The 17539-nt window shown below is 44.3% G+C and overlaps 1 protein-coding gene across 1 annotated transcript; it reads left to right on the top strand.

Annotated features, from left to right (window-relative positions):
• The first annotated feature begins 257 nt into the window (after positions 1 to 257).
• On the top strand, positions 258 to 11366 carry LOC126052193 (tubulin alpha-8 chain). The gene is made up of 5 exons (XM_049832524.1): positions 258 to 348; positions 5269 to 5491; positions 8521 to 8669; positions 10041 to 10721; positions 10971 to 11366. Exons 1-5 carry the CDS (start codon positions 346 to 348, stop codon positions 11262 to 11264), a joined length of 1350 nt encoding a protein of 449 aa, XP_049688481.1. The 5' UTR covers positions 258 to 345; the 3' UTR covers positions 11265 to 11366.
• The last annotated feature ends 6173 nt before the right edge of the window (positions 11367 to 17539 follow it).

Raw genomic sequence — 17539 nt, 5'->3', positions numbered from 1 at the left:
TGAGCCCCACCCTCTTCCCGCCCCTGGTTACGAATCAACCAATAGTTAGCGCGGAAAGGTCAAATTCATATCTGCGATCCAATGGAGCACAGCAGGGCGCATGCCACGCGGCCGCCGCCCCGCTCCGATTGGGAGAGCGGACAATCTCGACGCGAGGCACCCAATAGCGCCGCGGGGAGGTTACGCCTCCGAGAGCGGCATAGCCAATGAACAAGGCGCGGGGAGCCAACCGCCCCGCCCCCTCACTATATAAAGTGGGGCCAGGAAGGGCGGCCGCTTTCGAGGTGCTGCTCAGACACGTTGCGCGTCTGCTGCTCCCAGCGCTGCCCACCCCCGGCCCAAGCCATGGTGAGCGGGGTGTCCGCGGGGGGGCTCTCGGCGCCGCTCGGCACGATGAGGCGGTGCGGAGGGGCGGGGCGGCCCCGCCCGTGCTCGGCGGGAGGCGCGGGTCCGCCCCGGCCCGCTGAGCCAGCGGCGGGGCAGGAGGGACGGGTCGCGTCGCCGGCGGGCCCCGAGCCGCGCCGCCCCGGCGGGCCTTCGCGGTGCCCGTGTCCCGCCGCGCTGCCTCGTCCTAAAATGGTGGCGGCTCCTCCGAGAACATGGCGGCCCGCGGCGGGACCCTCAGCCCCCGGCCGGCTTCGAGGTGGCGTCTCCCTCGGAGGTGGCTCCGGCTCGGGCCCTCCGCTGCAAGCGCGGCCCGGCCTCGGGCGGCCTCTCCGCGCTGGGCGCAGTCAGCCCCCGGGGCCGGCGTCTCCCTGAGCCCCTGGAGTGGGACGTGGTAATGGGGCGCCCAGCCCGCACGCCGCGGTGAATGGGGCGCCCAGCCCGCACGCCGCGGTGAATGGGGCGCCCAGCCCGCACGCCGCGGTGAATGGGGCGCCCAGCCCGCACGCCGCGGTGAATGGGGCGCCCAGCCCGCACGCCGCGGTGAATGGGGCGCCCAGCCCGCACGCCGCGGTGAATGGGGCGCCCAGCCCGCACGCCGCGGTGAATGGGGCGCCCAGCCCGCACGCCGCGGTGAATGGGGCGCCCAGCCCGCACGCCGCGGTGAATGGGGCGCCCAGCCCGCACGCCGCGGTGAATGGGGCGCCCAGCCCGCACGCCGCGGTGAATGGGGCGCCCAGCCCGCACGCCGCGGTGAATGGGGCGCCCAGCCCGCACGCCGCGGTGAATGGGGCGCCCAGCCCGCACGCCGCGGTGAATGGGGCGCCCAGCCCGCACGCCGCGGTGAATGGGGCGCCCAGCCCGCACGCCGCGGTGAATGGGGCGCCCAGCCCGCACGCCGCGGTGAATGGGGCGCCCAGCCCGCACGCCGCGGTGAATGGGGCGCCCAGCCCGCACGCCGCGGTGAATGGGGCGCCCAGCCCGCACGCCGCGGTGAATGGGGCGCCCAGCCCGCACGCCGCGGTGAATGGGGCGCCCAGCCCGCACGCCGCGGTGAATGGGGCGCCCAGCCCGCACGCCGCGGTGAATGGGGCGCCCAGCCCGCACGCCGCGGTGAATGGGGCGCCCAGCCCGCACGCCGCGGTGAATGGGGCGCCCAGCCCGCACGCCGCGGTGAATGGGGTCCTCTCGCGGGTACCTTTTGAATATAAAAAGGGGGGGGAGGGAAACTTCTTGGGGGGTGTGGGACCCGGAGGGGCCATCGCACTGGGTGTTGCTGGGGGTGCAGCTGGTCCTTGCCCCTGCTGGGATCAGGTGCTGGTCTGTGGTCTGAGGTGGTTTGGAGAGGTCAGGGAAGGGGGCTGATGGTGGAGATTTCCTGAAGGACTTTGTGAGACTGACTGGGTAATAAAGCTGAGGTGGCATGACCTTGTAAATTAGGAGTCGGCCTTGAAGGGATACCTGAAGGGTGTGATAAAGGGCTGGGACATCTTGAAGAGGACAGATCAGCTGTTGAGCTGTGCAGTACAACAAGTGGGAGCTGTCAGTTGGAGTCTCTGGGACAAGCATGAGGTCCTTCTCTGTGTGGGTGTTTGCCCTGTAGGTCTCTTTTTGAAAAGAGATTGTGGATGTCAGAAGGTTACATGGATTTAAAAAAAATATAGTAGGCTGTTTCTGTAGGGTTGTGAATACATAGGAAATATTTGGTGAACTGAAAGTGGTTAGGAGAATATTGTAGGTATGTGTTGATGTCCTTATCTTGTTCTTATCCTTCCATGGGGAGCTGGTTACGGTCACATTTAAATTAAGCCAAATCAAGAGTGTGAATGCAGTCCTTCACTTCAGCAAAGGATGCAGTTTCCCTTGAGTTTCATCCTAAGGAAACCACGTTCCTCATTATGGTATTTTGTTGAACTTTGTCTGAGCTGGTACAGCCATTACCATGAAACTTGGCTTTCCATCAACTTCACACAGGTGAAGCTGTACCCAAAATACTGTGCTGGAGAATACAAGGGGCCTGAAGCATGTTACAGCAGTACAGTTGGAGTGAGCTGGGCTTCTTCAGCCTGGCAGAGAATACAGCAAGGGGCTACTTAGTAGCAGACTAAAGCTACTGAAAGGGCAGTTAGAGAAGACAAGCCAGTGCTCTTAAGCTGGAGCACATCATATAGCAAAAGGAGACAGAGGTAATAGAGGCTGGAGAGGTTCAGGCTGGGCTGGGAAAATTCTCTGGGTTTTTTCACTGAAACTGGTTCTATGCTCAAAAATAGTGTAAGTGGGGGAGAGCATTTAGTGTTACGTACTTAAGGATTCTGTGTCCTGACTTGTAGTTTGAATACAGCACTTAACAGTACTGTCTGTAGTGTATATTTAAACCTTAACTATGAAACTTCCACCAGTGATGTGTAAAGGCCCAGAACTGTAATGAGTGTGACAGTTGTCTCTTGCCTGTCTTTACAATTTGGAGATTATACTTTCAAGGCTGATTTTGTTCTGTTCTTTAGTATTCTTGGGACTGTAAGACTTCTGCTGCTTGAAAAGGCTATGCAGAGCAAAATAGGTGGAGTCTTTTAGTGTCTAACAAAGATTTGTGTTTCATTAAACAGCTGCATACTACTTATAAGTACTTGGTAGAGTTGCAGGAAAGCAGCTGTGAAGGAGACATCTCAAAGCAGGGGTAGCAGCAGCACCAGGCCAGGTTTTTGTGACTGACTTTGTCTTGCCAAGTTTTGCAGACTTTCAAGGATGGAGATCCCTTCCCACCTTTCTGGTGACCTGTTCCAGGGCTGCACCAGTGCTGGGGAAGCTTTTCCTAACACCCAACCTGAATCTCCCACCATCCTCCTAACATCTGACCTGAAGCCTCCTGCAGAGCAGAGAGAAGGCTGCTTGGTGTGCTGGCCATCCATGTGTCTCCTTTTGTAGCCTGGCACATTGTTTGCCTTACTGAGGATGAGAATGCCATGTTGAACATTCAGGATGGTTTCTGTGGTAACCCCCAGGATCTTTTCAGCAGGGCTGTTCCTCAGTTACTTGCTTCTTTGTACTGATGCAGGGAGTTACTCTGTGCCAAGTGCTGAACTTTGTTGAAATAAACATGCCATGCTTTTAACATGTGCTGTGTTGCCCAAGTTGTACTTTCAGAGACTTAAATTTTCTCTTTGCAACATGAATGATTGTTGTTGTGAAGTAGTGGTGCTCGTTCATTTGCTGGAAAACTCATAGTCTGTCTTTAATGCATCCACCTTGCTTGGGCATGCTAGTCCCTACATGCTTCCTTTCAATGCCCTTCCCTAGCTGCCTAGGATCTTCACTAACAAAGCTTGAGTCAATGGTAGGACCTCAATACAGGTGAGGATCCAGACTGAAGTGGTGGTATATCTCTATTCTTTCTCCTCTCGCTGTAGGAAAGAATTGCAGGCTGCCCTGCCTTCCTGAGAGGATGATATGGCTTAATTCATTGCTGTGGCCTGGCTTCTTTGTGACAATGCAGCCTTGTTGGGCTGCATGCTGAAGCTGCTTTTCCTGTCATACTTTTTACAGTGTGTAGGTTGGCTGTCCTCTACCACTGCAGTACTTTGCCAATCCCAGTGCTTTGGCCTGGAGAGCAATGCAGTCATGGCCTTGGAGAGGGGTAGTGTGGCAGCAGCTTTGTGTAAGGCTGGTTGCAGAGGATGTGGATTGCTCTTCTGGAAGCTGTATATCTGAATACACAGCTGAGATGGATGGGGAGCTGGAAAACAGTGGTTGAGTGCTGTGGTTGAGAACAGATGATAGGGGGTTTTTTTGCAAATATAGATTTTAATTTCTTGAGGTTCCCAAGGAAATTGAAAGGTCTGTGCTCCTGCTTTACTGTATTGACTATTGATGTGGACTGGGCAGTTCCAGGTCCTGCTTATGCTGGAGTTTCAGGGGTCAAATTAGTTGTATCATCCAATCATAGGGTCTGAACATAGTTAAATGTGACTTATTCAAAACTGTCCTATATGCAGGCTCTTCTAGAATGTGTTTAACTCTCACTCAAAACTAGAAGTTAAATATAAAATGCCACAGATTGACCAGGAGTTTGGAGATAGTTCCATTGTGGTTTGGCTTTTAATATTCAAAACCCTATGCTGAAATATTAAGGAAGCTGGGCTTATGCTCTGGACATCAAAGGCAACTTGGGAATCCATAAATTGATATGAATAGATCCTTTTGCTGACATGAACTATTTTTACATAGCTTAAATGAGGTAGCTTTGTCTAGTATTAAAGAGCTTAGTACTTTGTATACAGCAGTGTGATGTAAGGCAAGGCCTAATGTTCCATATTTATGAAGTGATACTAAGGGTTTTGTTAAGCAAAGACTTTCTTACAGAATGGCAAAGTTCCCTAAAGTGATCAGGAGAATATTTTTTCTGATTTTATGTATATTAAACAAAATGGCCCTGGATCTTGCAGGAGGTTTTGCTCCCTCTGGTGGCTGTGCTTGTGTGGCTCCTGGGGCTGGAGTTCTGGGGTGATGCTTTTCTGGTCACTTAGGCCAGTGACAGGTGTAGTCATCAGTTGTTCTAAATATTCAGTGTTTGTTATGGAGAGGAGTTGGCTGAAGGATTTGGAAGAGTTGATCAGACTTTTCCTGTCTGAGGATGGGAACAACAAGAAGGAAGGAGTTTGTAAAAATGACAATGTCTAAAAGGGTCTTTCTAGGTGGAGGTGGATGATGACTGAAAGAGGCTTTTGTGTTCTGTTGTATTTTGTGCCAAATGCCCCTAACACCAAGACAATAAGGCCAATGTTTTAATAGCTTTGCAGTATGGGAGTTCAAGCTGTGTGCTCAATGTTTTCTAAACAAGGAAACTGCTGTTTCTGCTGAGTGATCCAACTTTTTTTCTCCACACAGCGTGAGTGCATCTCAGTCCATGTTGGTCAAGCTGGTGTGCAGATTGGCAATGCATGCTGGGAGCTCTACTGCCTGGAGCATGGCATCCAGCCCAATGGTACCATGCCAAGTGATAAAACCGTTGGTGGAGGTGATGATTCCTTTAACACGTTCTTCAGTGAGACCGGTGCAGGAAAACATGTCCCTCGTGCTGTGTTTGTGGACCTTGAACCAGCAGTAATAGGTAAATACGGTGTCCTGTGCAATGGACAGTAGAACGTGCTGTAGGATTTGATTTAACTTACACATTTTATTGACTAAGGGATCCATTTTTCTAGTCCTGCAAAATGCTTTGGGGTTTTAAATTTTTACTATGTAAAGTTTGCCTCCATCTTCCTGGTGGGTCCTGATGGAAAATATTTGGCTTTATGTTCATTGAGACTGGCAAATGTGCACTCTGGAGCTCTAAAGAATTTAAATATTATCTTCTGCCAGTCTGTGGAATTAAATGGGTCTTCTCAATGTTGCATGCTTTTGCTATGCAAGGAACTAGTGATGACCTCTTGAAACAGTATGGCATAATGTGTACAGCAGTCCATAGGAACATTTTTAAAAGAAGTGATATGTATCATTAAGCAGATTTCTTTTTGTACATTGCAATGATTCCTGTGCTGTCCCAGAACAATCTTCTATTCTCTGTAGCTTGAATAGTGCTTGCAGAAATGAGTCTCAATTGCTAGCCTAAATTCAGGGACTTCCAAACATGCACTTTAACTTTCTGCTGCCTTATCTTTGAATAACGGTCCCCTCTTATCCTGCAAATCGGCTGTATCCCAAGCTCTGGCAACACTGGCTCTTACTGTTTAGATGTGATCCCATGCATCAGCCACTGACTGATCCCACATTGTGGCACCAACTACACTGCCAGCCCAATGTGACCTCCCCAGTTTCACAAGACCCTTGTTCCTTGTGTCATGAATCTTGTTTTTGCTCTCAGCAATGTGTGTGGCTGAAGTAATGCTGGAGCCAGTTTTGTGGCTGTCTTGCCTCAAGTAGTGATTTGGGGCTTTCATAGGAGGAAGTCTGTGTTGCCTGTGCTTGTGCAGTTGCTGTGTTTATCTTTCTGGAATACAGAGTTGGGAAGGGGAGGTGAGTGAATAGGCTTAGGCTATCCCTATGTACCCAAACCAGGGGGTCTTTTGTAACTTATTTTCATTGTAACACCCCAAACCACTTTCTGTGGCTAAATACAGTAGAATGAACTTCTGCAGGAGAGCAGAAGGCTGTTGGCTAGTCAAGGGTGGGAGTGCTGGACTGATAACTTTGAAATGAGCCAAAGCACCCTTGGCCATATGCTAGTGTTCCCAGGAGCTGCTGCAGGTCTGGCTTTGTTTTCTTGAGCCCCATGGCTGTTGCTCTTGCTTCCTCTGCTGCTGGCCAGGTGGTGGCTCTAAGCAACCAGAAAAGGCTGAGAAATGAGGTGAGGGAGAGCAGGTGGGAAAGCTCTTGCATCTGGGGGTGAGTAGCTGATGAGTCTTGTGACAAATAGTAAAAGGTAGTGTTCTAGCACTTGTTAATGATGCAAGTGTAGTATGGGGAGATAGTGGGCAAAAGGCTGTCTTATGAAATACTTGGTGATACTAAAGTTAGGACTTTTTATTAAAGGTTACATCATGTGCCTTTCTGGGGGCTAGTTTTTCTTTATTCCTGCCCTGCTTATTTGAAAATTATTGATCCAGTTTCCTGGGCAGGACTAGCATGATTCTTACCATTCATGCAGCATGTCCCTCTGCACTGTGTTTGTGGAAAAAATCTACTGTGCATACAGCATCTCTGTAGCTGCCATACATGTACACCAGGGATTTCTGGAGCTTCCAGATCAGTGCTGCTCTTGGTAAAAGCAGCAGGACTGCTGTACATGTACACCACTCTGTGGATGTGGTGGTAAAATACCAAGTATCAAACTTTCCACCAAGAAATAGAGTGGTAACATGTCTGGGAATTCAACACAAGTGTTTTGAAAAATCTACCCCAGATAGATTTAATATGAAGGGTGGCATGTCTGGGGAAGGCTTAGTTTAGCTGTCCCCTAACTTCTGTATTCTTTATTCCAGCACACTTTCATAGTCCAATGACTGATCCTCTTAACTCTTTTCCCCAGGACCATCTTGACTTACCCCTACCAGCTACCTTTTTCTTTAGGTTCTATTTTTTTCCCTTTTACCCATATCTGTCCTTTATAACTTGGAGTGGTAATGCAGAAAGTCTTAGAAATACATGTATTTTGAATGGTATACTTCTCCAAATTGTTTTTATTTTGGTGCAGCTTGGAAATACTTCATAGACTATTGGATTGCAAACTGCAGTGGTAGCTGCAGTCAGTCTAAATTGGTTCAAATTAAAATCTTGAATTCTGTCTCATTTCAGATTAAAAAGAATATATGCAAACAGGCAACTTTATCTGTAGTTAATAAAGCTCTTTGCTTTCCACCTGATTTTAATTAAAGGATGCAATACTGCATTAGCATACAACTCAAGAATGACTTGAGCTAAACCAGAGATAAAGCTATGCTGGGTGTCTTTTGTACCTTTGTGATAACAGAACTTTAGCCTGCCAGATGTAAATGCATATTTCTGATAACTAGTGGAGATAATAACTAAATCATTCTCCAAATCTGTAACTGGTGGGGAATGCTGTGTGTTGTTCATTTGCATGGTTTCTTTATAACACAGCCATTTGTGCTGTGGAGCTTACAGCTCAGAATTTGAATAACTGAATATCTCTACAGGAGCATCTCCTGTTCCTTTTGAACATTCTTCTCTACCCTTGGCAGAAAGTACAATTAAGGGAAAGAAAGGGATAAGCAAGCACTGTAGGCTCTGACTGCCCATAGGTGCAGAAGCAAAAAGGCAACATCCTGGAGGGCTTGGAAAATAAGGGAGAAAAGCAGTATTTCAGATGCTGATCTGCAAAGTGGGCCTTAAGTTGTCTTAAACTGTGGAAGAAGGATTCTGCTGCTACAGTCCAGTTTTAAATTTCTCTGGCAGGTCAAAAATTTAAACTTATATGTAAAATGGGACAGTTTCTTAAACTTAATTTTTCTTGGGTAGTCAACATTTAGACTAAGTATTGTCACCTACTGATAGGTCAAAATCCAGCTGCTTTTAATCTTTAAGGGTTTAGGTCCCTTACTCTGGACACCCTCAGAAGCTTGAAAAACCTGTTCTACATAGAAAACTAACTTATAAATAATATTCATCTTGTCTCCCCAGATGAAGTTAGGAATGGGACATACAAGCAACTCTTTCATCCTGAACAACTGATATCTGGTAAAGAAGATGCTGCAAATAACTATGCTCGAGGTCACTACACAGTTGGGAAAGAGATAATTGATCTAGTTCTAGAGCGTATCAGGAAACTGGTAAGACTTTTCTTCACTGAAGGCTCTTAAACATCCTTCTTTATCCTGTTTTACAGGATTTGGAAATTAGGTTATCAAAAATACATAGCCCTATAGATTGTGTTTTAATTTATTCCATGGTAGGAGACTCTGTGGACTTAGTTTGCATCTGTTTTTATTCTTAGCCAGCTGAGAATGGTTGGATTATTCCTGTCAGATATGACTTTCAAGTGGACTAAAATGCTGATTAGGTGCCCAAAACTTATAGTTTCATGTTCAGTTTCAGAAAGCCAGGACTGAGAATTGATTTATATGGTTCCTGCTGGAAAAGGATTGGTCTCTGGCTGGGACTCTTGCAAGGAAGCTTAAATAGGAGTGTTTGCTTCTGTGGTTTAGACTTTGTTTGCATTTCCTGTTATAATTTCTGAATTAATTTTATGGTAATAACAGTAGAAAAGGAGTAAATCTCAGTAAGTTGGGATGTTTCAGGCTCCCCAGTACTTTGATCATGTGGCAAATTTATGAAGATGTCAGCTTAGAAGGTTAGAGTTCCCTTTTTAGGGCTGCTAAGCATGTACTTTACTGAATCTGTGTCACAAAAGTAAGGTATTGTCATTGCACAAAAAAAATCTAGGGTATACCTCTGGTGCTTTAATATGGAATGCTGAATGAGTCTTACTGAAAAGTACATGTTTTGCAGATCAAAACAGGTATTCTCCACACTTGGTTGCCACTGTCTCTTAATTAAAGCTAAGATAAGTTTACAGCAGGCTGTACTTTGACCTGAAAAACATGGTTGTAATTTCTTTTTACAAGCTGTTGGAAGTCCCTGTCGCTCCTGGGAATCAAGTTAAACATCATGTGGCACTTCTTTCTGAGGACAAGGCAGTCTAGTTTCTTCATCTGAGAAGATTAAACCGGAATGGCAGTGTAATACATTTTGACAGCTTGCTTCCCCCAACTGAGTTACATGCTTGCAACTCTTACAGGGTTATACTTATAGTTATGGGACAGGGGATTGCTCAATTTTTGTGTAGGTAGAGAATATCAAATCAGTGTAAGGGATAAACAGTCTATAGTTCTTTGAATGTTATTGCTTTTCTTGGTCATTGTTAATGTCCTTGGCCTGAGAATTGGAGATAGGGGAAGTTTTGAGGTAGTAATTTGAAGTGGAGAGGTCACCTTCCAATATGTGGGGGCATTAAAATAGCCAAGAATAGTGTTTTTTATGGGGCAGTGCCTTGATTATCAGTGGATGAATCAAATTCAGTATTACTTTCCTGAAGCTTGAACAGTTGGTATGTGTCAGAATTCAGAGTTGTCTGTCTTGAGCTTGTTTTGGTATTCTTAATGTCTACACAATTGATTTAACCCATGTATTTTCTCTTTCAGTCTGATCAATGCACTGGCTTGCAGGGTTTCCTGATTTTCCACAGTTTTGGGGGAGGCACTGGCTCAGGCTTTACTTCTCTGCTAATGGAGCGCCTGTCAGTTGACTATGGGAAAAAATCAAAATTGGAATTTGCCATCTACCCTGCACCACAGGTCTCAACAGCTGTTGTTGAGCCATACAACTCCATCCTGACTACCCACACCACTCTGGAGCATTCCGACTGTGCCTTTATGGTTGACAATGAGGCCATCTATGACATTTGCCGTAGGAATCTGGACATCGAACGCCCAACCTACACCAATCTCAATCGCCTCATTGGTCAGATAGTCTCTTCCATTACTGCTTCCCTCAGATTCGATGGTGCCTTAAATGTGGATCTTACTGAATTTCAGACTAACTTGGTGCCTTACCCTCGTATCCACTTCCCATTGGTAACATATTCCCCAATCATTTCGGCAGAGAAAGCCTATCATGAGCAACTCTCTGTGTCTGAGATAACCAATGCCTGCTTTGAGCCATCCAATCAGATGGTGAAGTGTGACCCTCGCCATGGCAAGTACATGGCCTGTTGTATGCTGTATCGTGGGGATGTTGTCCCCAAGGATGTCAATGCTGCTATTGCTGCTATCAAAACCAAGCGCACAATCCAGTTTGTGGACTGGTGCCCTACTGGTTTTAAGGCAAGTCTCAGTTATAGCATGATTTTTTTTCAGACTTCTTTCACTGTTATGGGCTTATGAAGTATAATTTCTTATTGAGATGTCATGCAGGTACCTGATCTGTATTTTGAGAAATGGAAACTTAAGTTCTTATACAGAGCTGTTTTCTTGGGAGTGAAACATTTTATTCAACTACTGTCTGACTTCTTTGATTATAGTCACTGTCAGATGCTACAAAGAAGCTCATGGTCTCTTCTGCTTTTTATGTAGGTTGGCATCAATTACCAGCCACCAACAGTGGTTCCTGGTGGTGACCTAGCCAAAGTCCAGCGGGCAGTGTGCATGCTGAGCAACACTACAGCCATTGCTGAGGCATGGGCTCGTCTAGACCACAAGTTTGATCTGATGTATGCCAAACGTGCCTTTGTTCACTGGTATGTTGGAGAAGGGATGGAGGAGGGGGAGTTCTCAGAGGCTCGGGAAGATTTGGCTGCACTTGAGAAAGATTATGAAGAAGTGGGCACAGACTCAATGGATGGAGAAGACGAAGGTGAAGAATATTAAATACCACAAAAGCAAAGTGCAAGTCTTTGCCATTTTACTGCCTCTTCAGTAGTGGTGTAAATCATGTTAAAATAATTGGAATAAACTTCTTTAATCAAGACATGTGGTAGTGTCCAGACACTATGTATGTTCATTAACTATATGCAAGTAGTCAGTATTCCAGGAGATAAAGTTTCTTTCTGAGAAAGATAGCTGAATAAAATAATCATGCTACAGTTAGATGAGTTCTTGTCCTTAAGGCCTTGCTAGTTGAAGAACTAATAGTGCATGTTTTCCCCCAGAATACAAGACTAGAAAGTCCTGAGCTTTGCTGGAAGATTAGTTAGCTACATTTTTTCAAGGCTCTAAAGCTGGTGTCACAAGAGGCAACAGAAACTAACCTTGTATTACCCTTAAGAAAAGATGCATCACCTCTAAAATCAAAGGCTATTTGAGTTAGTTTTACCATACTTGGACTTAGCATGGGCCAGTAACTTAGAGATGCAGTAACCTGAAAAGGGAAGAGATGGCCAGAAAGGGTGTGCTGTAGCATGAGGAACCTGCCACTTCTGTCAACCTGTGTTGTTGCCCTGGTGTTGCTTTGTCATCCCACAAAAGGAATGGCAGTCCCTGTCTGCTAGCTTTCTGTGGAGTCAGCCTTTTGCCTGAAGCTGTTTAGAGCAAAATCTCTGGGTTAACTGGCCAGGGTTAAACACTAGTTTTCCCTAGAAATCATTGTTTTGCAGAAGCAATTAGTCCATGAGTTCAGATACAAAAATTACCATCCTTCTGTGTAAGCTGATGTAGCAGGACAGGATTTGTCTAATCTGGTTATCTTCAGATGTGGACAGCCTCTGTCTGAAACCTATGTGGTCTGAGTGGGGGCTTGGGGACACAGGGCAGTGATCTACAAACCAAATAACCTGACTATTTCTAACTCTGCTTTGGAGCTGGGTGACTGAGGAATCTCTCCCACAGAAGTAGCAAAGGTGGAGTAGTCAAATATGTTAAGATGACAATTGAATACTGAATGTGATTATAGGATACCGAAGTCCAACTCCAAGACTAGATTTGAGCTGGAGAATTCCTCCCTGTCCTATTTCAACCTTATTTGTATTCTGATTTAATAGCAGAGCATGATTCAGGCCAAGCCTCGAAGCCTGTGTTAGTTGATGTGCATACCTGCTTAGCAGGAGTCTTAGCTGTGGTATGAAAAATGCCTTAACTTCCCTTTCTATGGAAACCTACAGTACTTGGGTAATGCTGCAGTATTTGACAACTCATAAAGTGGGAACCTTTCCCTAACCTCTGTTTTAACTGTGACTTAGGTGTACTTGCTCTTCTAGACAGGTGTATCACTTTTAGTTTAGATTAACAGGCTGCTGCTGTTGACTGAAGGTCTAACAGAATAGCCTGCTCTGCAAGGGCTGACCAGTAATTTGCTTAGGTTGAAAACCTGTTGTCCTGAATTACTGTGTTCTTGCAGCCATTGGGTTGAGTCAATCTGATCTGAAATTAACTTACTGGAGATGGAGTTACCAATTCTGCATAGATGGGGAGAACAATCTTAAGGCTTTATAACCTAGATGAATGTCTCAGACTGTCTTGTCAGCTGTGGTCTTGTACAGAATATACAGATGCTGTGTAAATCGTGCCTCCTGCCATTTAGCATAACTGAGCATGTCTGAAGTTCCAGTGAGTTTCTCACTTGCTTTTGCTTGTGTTTTTGTTCCAGGGTAGACATAAGTGTAGAGACTTTAAAGTCCTGTTGATTAACTTATTTTCCTACTTACTGGATGATTAAGCAAATTTAGTAGGCATAACCCAAGAGACAGTCTCATTCATTGCAAGTCAGATTGACTTCATTTCAGTCATGCATTCAGATTTTTAATGTAAGAGCAGTGCCCATGAGAGGAATATGCAAAGGGATGCTTCATGCCTTGCAGGTGTCTAGATTTTTGGTGTGAAATCTGGTACTACTAGCAGATCATGAAGAATGCTGTGTGGCCACAAGTGCCAGCACCATAATTTCCTTTAAAAGTTATGTGTATCAGGGGATTGTGTAGGTGTGGATTTCTGAACTGGCTTTCAGTGTGATCTTTTAGCAATGATCTGGCTCTTCTATCTGGAATTCTTTATGTCATTATTTGAGGCTGGCATGCTCCCTTTTCTGCTGATACTGTCTGGTTTTTTTACTGTACATGTGGATTACCCTTATTTAGGACACTGCTGCTTATGTGATGGGGATTTGTTTGCAGTGTGTCAAAATGTTTTATCTGGGCACGTACAATGATGAGTCTGTGCAGGGCACAGCACTTCAGCATCCTTGTAAAAGACTGGTGTGTATTGAATGCTGAGCTCTTTGAAAAACTTGGACTGACTAGGGAATGTCATTCAGTGCAGGCCTTAAATTTGAGATGCATTATGCTTTTAATTTTTAAAAATAACATGTAATGCTACTTTGAGAAGTTGGTAAGCTGAAACATGACAAGCATCCAATGGTAGAAGGTTTGAGAAGAGATGCATGTCACTTGTTAGCCATTGGACTGATGCTGAAAATGCATTATACATTATTGGTCTATATCATGCTCAAATTTTCTTTATATTAGTATTAAGAAACACTGTTGCATTAGCTAGTGGGCAGTTAGCTCTTGGTGTAGGCATCTGCATACTGAGCTAAGATAAGATAGTGTTTTTCTCAGATATGAAACCATGATAATTACAGCAGGAAAATCCTGCTAAAACTGCTCTTGCTTCAGCTAGCTGCAGAAATCCTTAAACATGTTATAATTACTAGCTGTATGGTTGAATTAACAAATGGGTAGCTCATCTGTTTCCTGAAATGTAGAGGAGATCCTACACTGAATTAAAATTTGAGTGTAAGAGTGAATACCTGAAACTTGCAGAGGTTAAGATTAGCTGCCACTTAAAAGAAAATGCCTTCTTTGCACTCTGAAAGCCTTTCTTTAATTCTGAACTTCAAATGCCTGTTTTCTTTGGTAAGAAATCCCCATACTTCTGCTTTGAAAAGTCATGTGCCTGTTTGCATTGGCAGAAGTGCAGGCATTATTTAGTGGTAACTAAATATACCTTTACCTGTGTGGTGACACAGCTTTCTCCAGTATTGTGATTGGCAATTAATAGCTATCACCTGATACAGAATAATTTCTATGACTCATTAAGTGGAGGAGGAGGAGGAAGTGAGCTGGAGCCCATGGTGGATTGGTATGAACTTTGTTGTAAATTGCTGGTCTTATCTGCAAGATCTGTTCGAAGATGGTTCTGGTGCTGTTCCAGGGGAATGCAGTGCAGCAGAATTTGATTTCCACCCACTCTGCCCTCTGAATAAGCAATGTGAATACCTTTTAATGTGTTAATGTCTATATTATATATATAATTATGTACATTTCTAATTTCTATAGTAAGCATGCCACAGTAATTGTATGATAAAAATCTTTTAGCTTTATGGATGGTATAGGTAACATAACCATACAATGCCACATGCTGCCACCTTCTTCCTACAGAGCAAATTTTTCTCAAAATTCAGAAAGGGCTTTTGTGCCTCAGATATTTCAAACCCTGTCAGACAGATAACATTCACCCTAGCAGCCTGTTGCTGAAAAACATGAACTTGTTTGGGAGAGCATAGCTCTCGAGTTAGAATTGGTAAGTGAGATTTTAATTAAAAGTAAAGAAGTAATAGGGTTACTCCATTATTCTGGTGGAAAAAGTAGAGGTAAGGTTGCAAACTACACTGCTTTTGGCAGTTTTAGGAAAATACAAAGCATTGTCTGAAAAAATAGATAATACCACTTGGTAGTAAAGATTCTCTGGCCCTACCATCTTCCTTTCTCCACAGTGTAATAGTGAGGAGTTGGAGAATGATGTCTCATGAGCAGTTTAGAGTGATTTCTTGTGAAAATTTTGAGGAACTAGTAAAAAAGCTAAGGGAATAGCCATTTCAATTCATTACTTTGCCAGTATGCTGCTGTAAACAGGCATATAGTTTTTGATTGCCTTGTCCCAAGCCTTCAGTCTTGTTAGGCCTTCTGTTGACATACTGCTTCCACTCTGGCAAATTCTCTAGGACAAGCAAGGAAGATGTCATTCTGTGCTTGACTGTGTGCTTTTCGGTCAAGTCTGCACGGACATTGTAACAGTGCAGATCTTGACATCTGAAGTACAATGCTGCTAATGTGCTACCCCATGCCATTCTCTTCTGATGTTTTTAAATGCCTGTATTTCTGCCAAATAAAACTTTGTTTGCCTTTGCACAAGGTCATGTTTTTCTTTATATAAGAGATGCTTCACAGAAGCAAAACTGCAGTTGTCGCTATTTATAATGCAGAGCTATTTTAATGTAACAGGATGGCTTTTTCACTTTCCCTGCTGAAGTATTGTAACAACCTAAGATTTAAAGTATTTTGCAGATTTTTCAGTCAATGCATTTGTACCTTTGAATTCACTTTGTTTTTTAAAAGCCTTAAGTTTGGGAAGAAATATCAGCCATGGTACTAAATGTAGAGAGACTATCTTGTACAGGAAGTGTAAATTACCAAAGGTTGGGAAAGTACAGAGGAAGTATAACTGAGGCTCTTGTCAGGAATAAGATGCTGGACCAGGTGACTCCTGATCTTGCCAGTTCTTACATCATGTTTATAAGGAATTACTTCAAAAGAAAGGATGTTTTTTATTTGAACTCTGAAAACTGGGACTGGGCTTAAACAAATTCAGTGGTAAAGAGCTGAAGAACAATTTTATATCATATTGCTGAACTCACTGGAATGCTGAGGGATTTTTGTGCATATTGGCAAGGTGATAATGATTAATCCCTTCCCTCTATCTTGGTCTGAACTAGAGGGAGGACTAACTATGTAACTTCCAGAATGCAAAGACCTTGATCTACAGATTTCTTCTGAAAGTTGAGCAAGAGGATTAAAGAATTGTAGTCTCAACTGGCTATTAATGGAGAGAAAGAATGAGAGCATGATTAAGTGGAAGAAATTATATAGTCTAAAGGCTTATAGGTCCTGGCTGACAAGAGGCTGAGAAATACTAGGAGACAAAATAAAAAAAAGGGTAAGAGTCACATGAGGAGTGGTGCCTTCTGTGGAGCTTTCAGTGAATTGGGCTGGTTAAAACCCAGTCTCTTCATCTTTCTGATGCCATGTGCCTGTCCATTAGCTTTCTGAAGACCCTACTTTCCATGGCCAGCTTCAAGTGACATAAAACATGTTAACTTGTTTAAAGATACCCTTAGTTCTTGTGATGCTGTCAGGTTTCCTCAGTGATTTGTAAATCTTCCAGTCATCTTTTGGAAGCATGTTTCACAGTTTCTCTGCAGCATTATTTTGGTTTCCCTGGCCTGCATCAAGAGCTTGAAGTACTTGAGCACAAAAAGTTAAATTCATTTCAAATGTTTACTAGAAACCAATATCTGTAAATACTAAGTGTGAGGGTCTAGAAAACATGCCAGAAACATTTAGGAAATACTTTCTTCTAATAATTAATAGAGATAATTAGAAATGCAGGAAGGCTTAGGAAGTCTTAAGTGAATTATTCTTTCTGAGAAAGAAAGGTAGTGTATCTTAGTCAATTTAAAATTAAGTACTCCAGCCTGTTAGATGAGCTCAGTTCTGCTTTAAGGTCTACCCCAGGCTTCCTATGTACAAACACTTACTGGTGTCACAAGTGGTCTCAATTTTGGCCCAATATGTGCAACAGTAATTGTGTTAAATCAGCTGCAAAATTGAGCAGTTTTTGAGGCCGAGGGAAGAACAAGGTTTAAGCCTTTCTTTGTGGGTTGTCTTGATCGTAGGCAGGAATATTTAAATTTATAAGATTGGGACTGAAGATCAGATGGTCATGGCAAAGTTGAAAAAAAAATTGCAAGACAACTTTACAGGCTTGAGTTTCTGTCCATATGGATACAATCAGCCCCAGAAAGGCTGTCCCAAATGTGTTGCATTAATACTGGTTAGGCATTTCTCTCACTTCAGCTTTGTTACCTTTTCAAGGTGATGGGTGATGTTTCACTGCTACTACACTGTGCTGAGGGCCTGTTTGCAGCTCTTCCTAAAGAGCTGCAGTTCTTTAATCTCTAAATATTTTAGGATTGAAATGGTGAGATACTATTGTTGGTCTCTATCTGCATACTGCTACTTAAACATCAATCAGCTTTGTTACTCAGGCAATTCATTGAACAGCCATGAGTGAAGGAGGTACTTTGGCAGTTCATAACTCTCCCAAAATGTGTGCCTTATGTTTGGTGGGTAAGACTTGCTTTTCCAAACATA

The sequence above is a fragment of the Accipiter gentilis genome, chromosome 29, assembly GCF_929443795.1.
Source record: "Accipiter gentilis chromosome 29, bAccGen1.1, whole genome shotgun sequence".
NCBI classification, from domain to species: domain Eukaryota; kingdom Metazoa; phylum Chordata; class Aves; order Accipitriformes; family Accipitridae; genus Astur; species Astur gentilis.
The sequence above is the reverse complement of the archived record's forward strand: the minus strand, read 5'-3'. Positions and strand labels throughout refer to the sequence as shown.

What these genes read in the sequence shown, in the direction of transcription:
- LOC126052193 (XM_049832524.1), top strand. An exon ending in TAGAGCGTATCAGGAAACTG is followed by an intron (nt 8,670 to 10,040) that starts GTAAGACTTTTC and finishes TTTCTCTTTCAG; the next exon opens with TCTGATCAATGCACTGGCTT. An exon ending in GGTGCCCTACTGGTTTTAAG is followed by an intron (nt 10,722 to 10,970) that starts GCAAGTCTCAGT and finishes CTTTTTATGTAG; the next exon opens with GTTGGCATCAATTACCAGCC.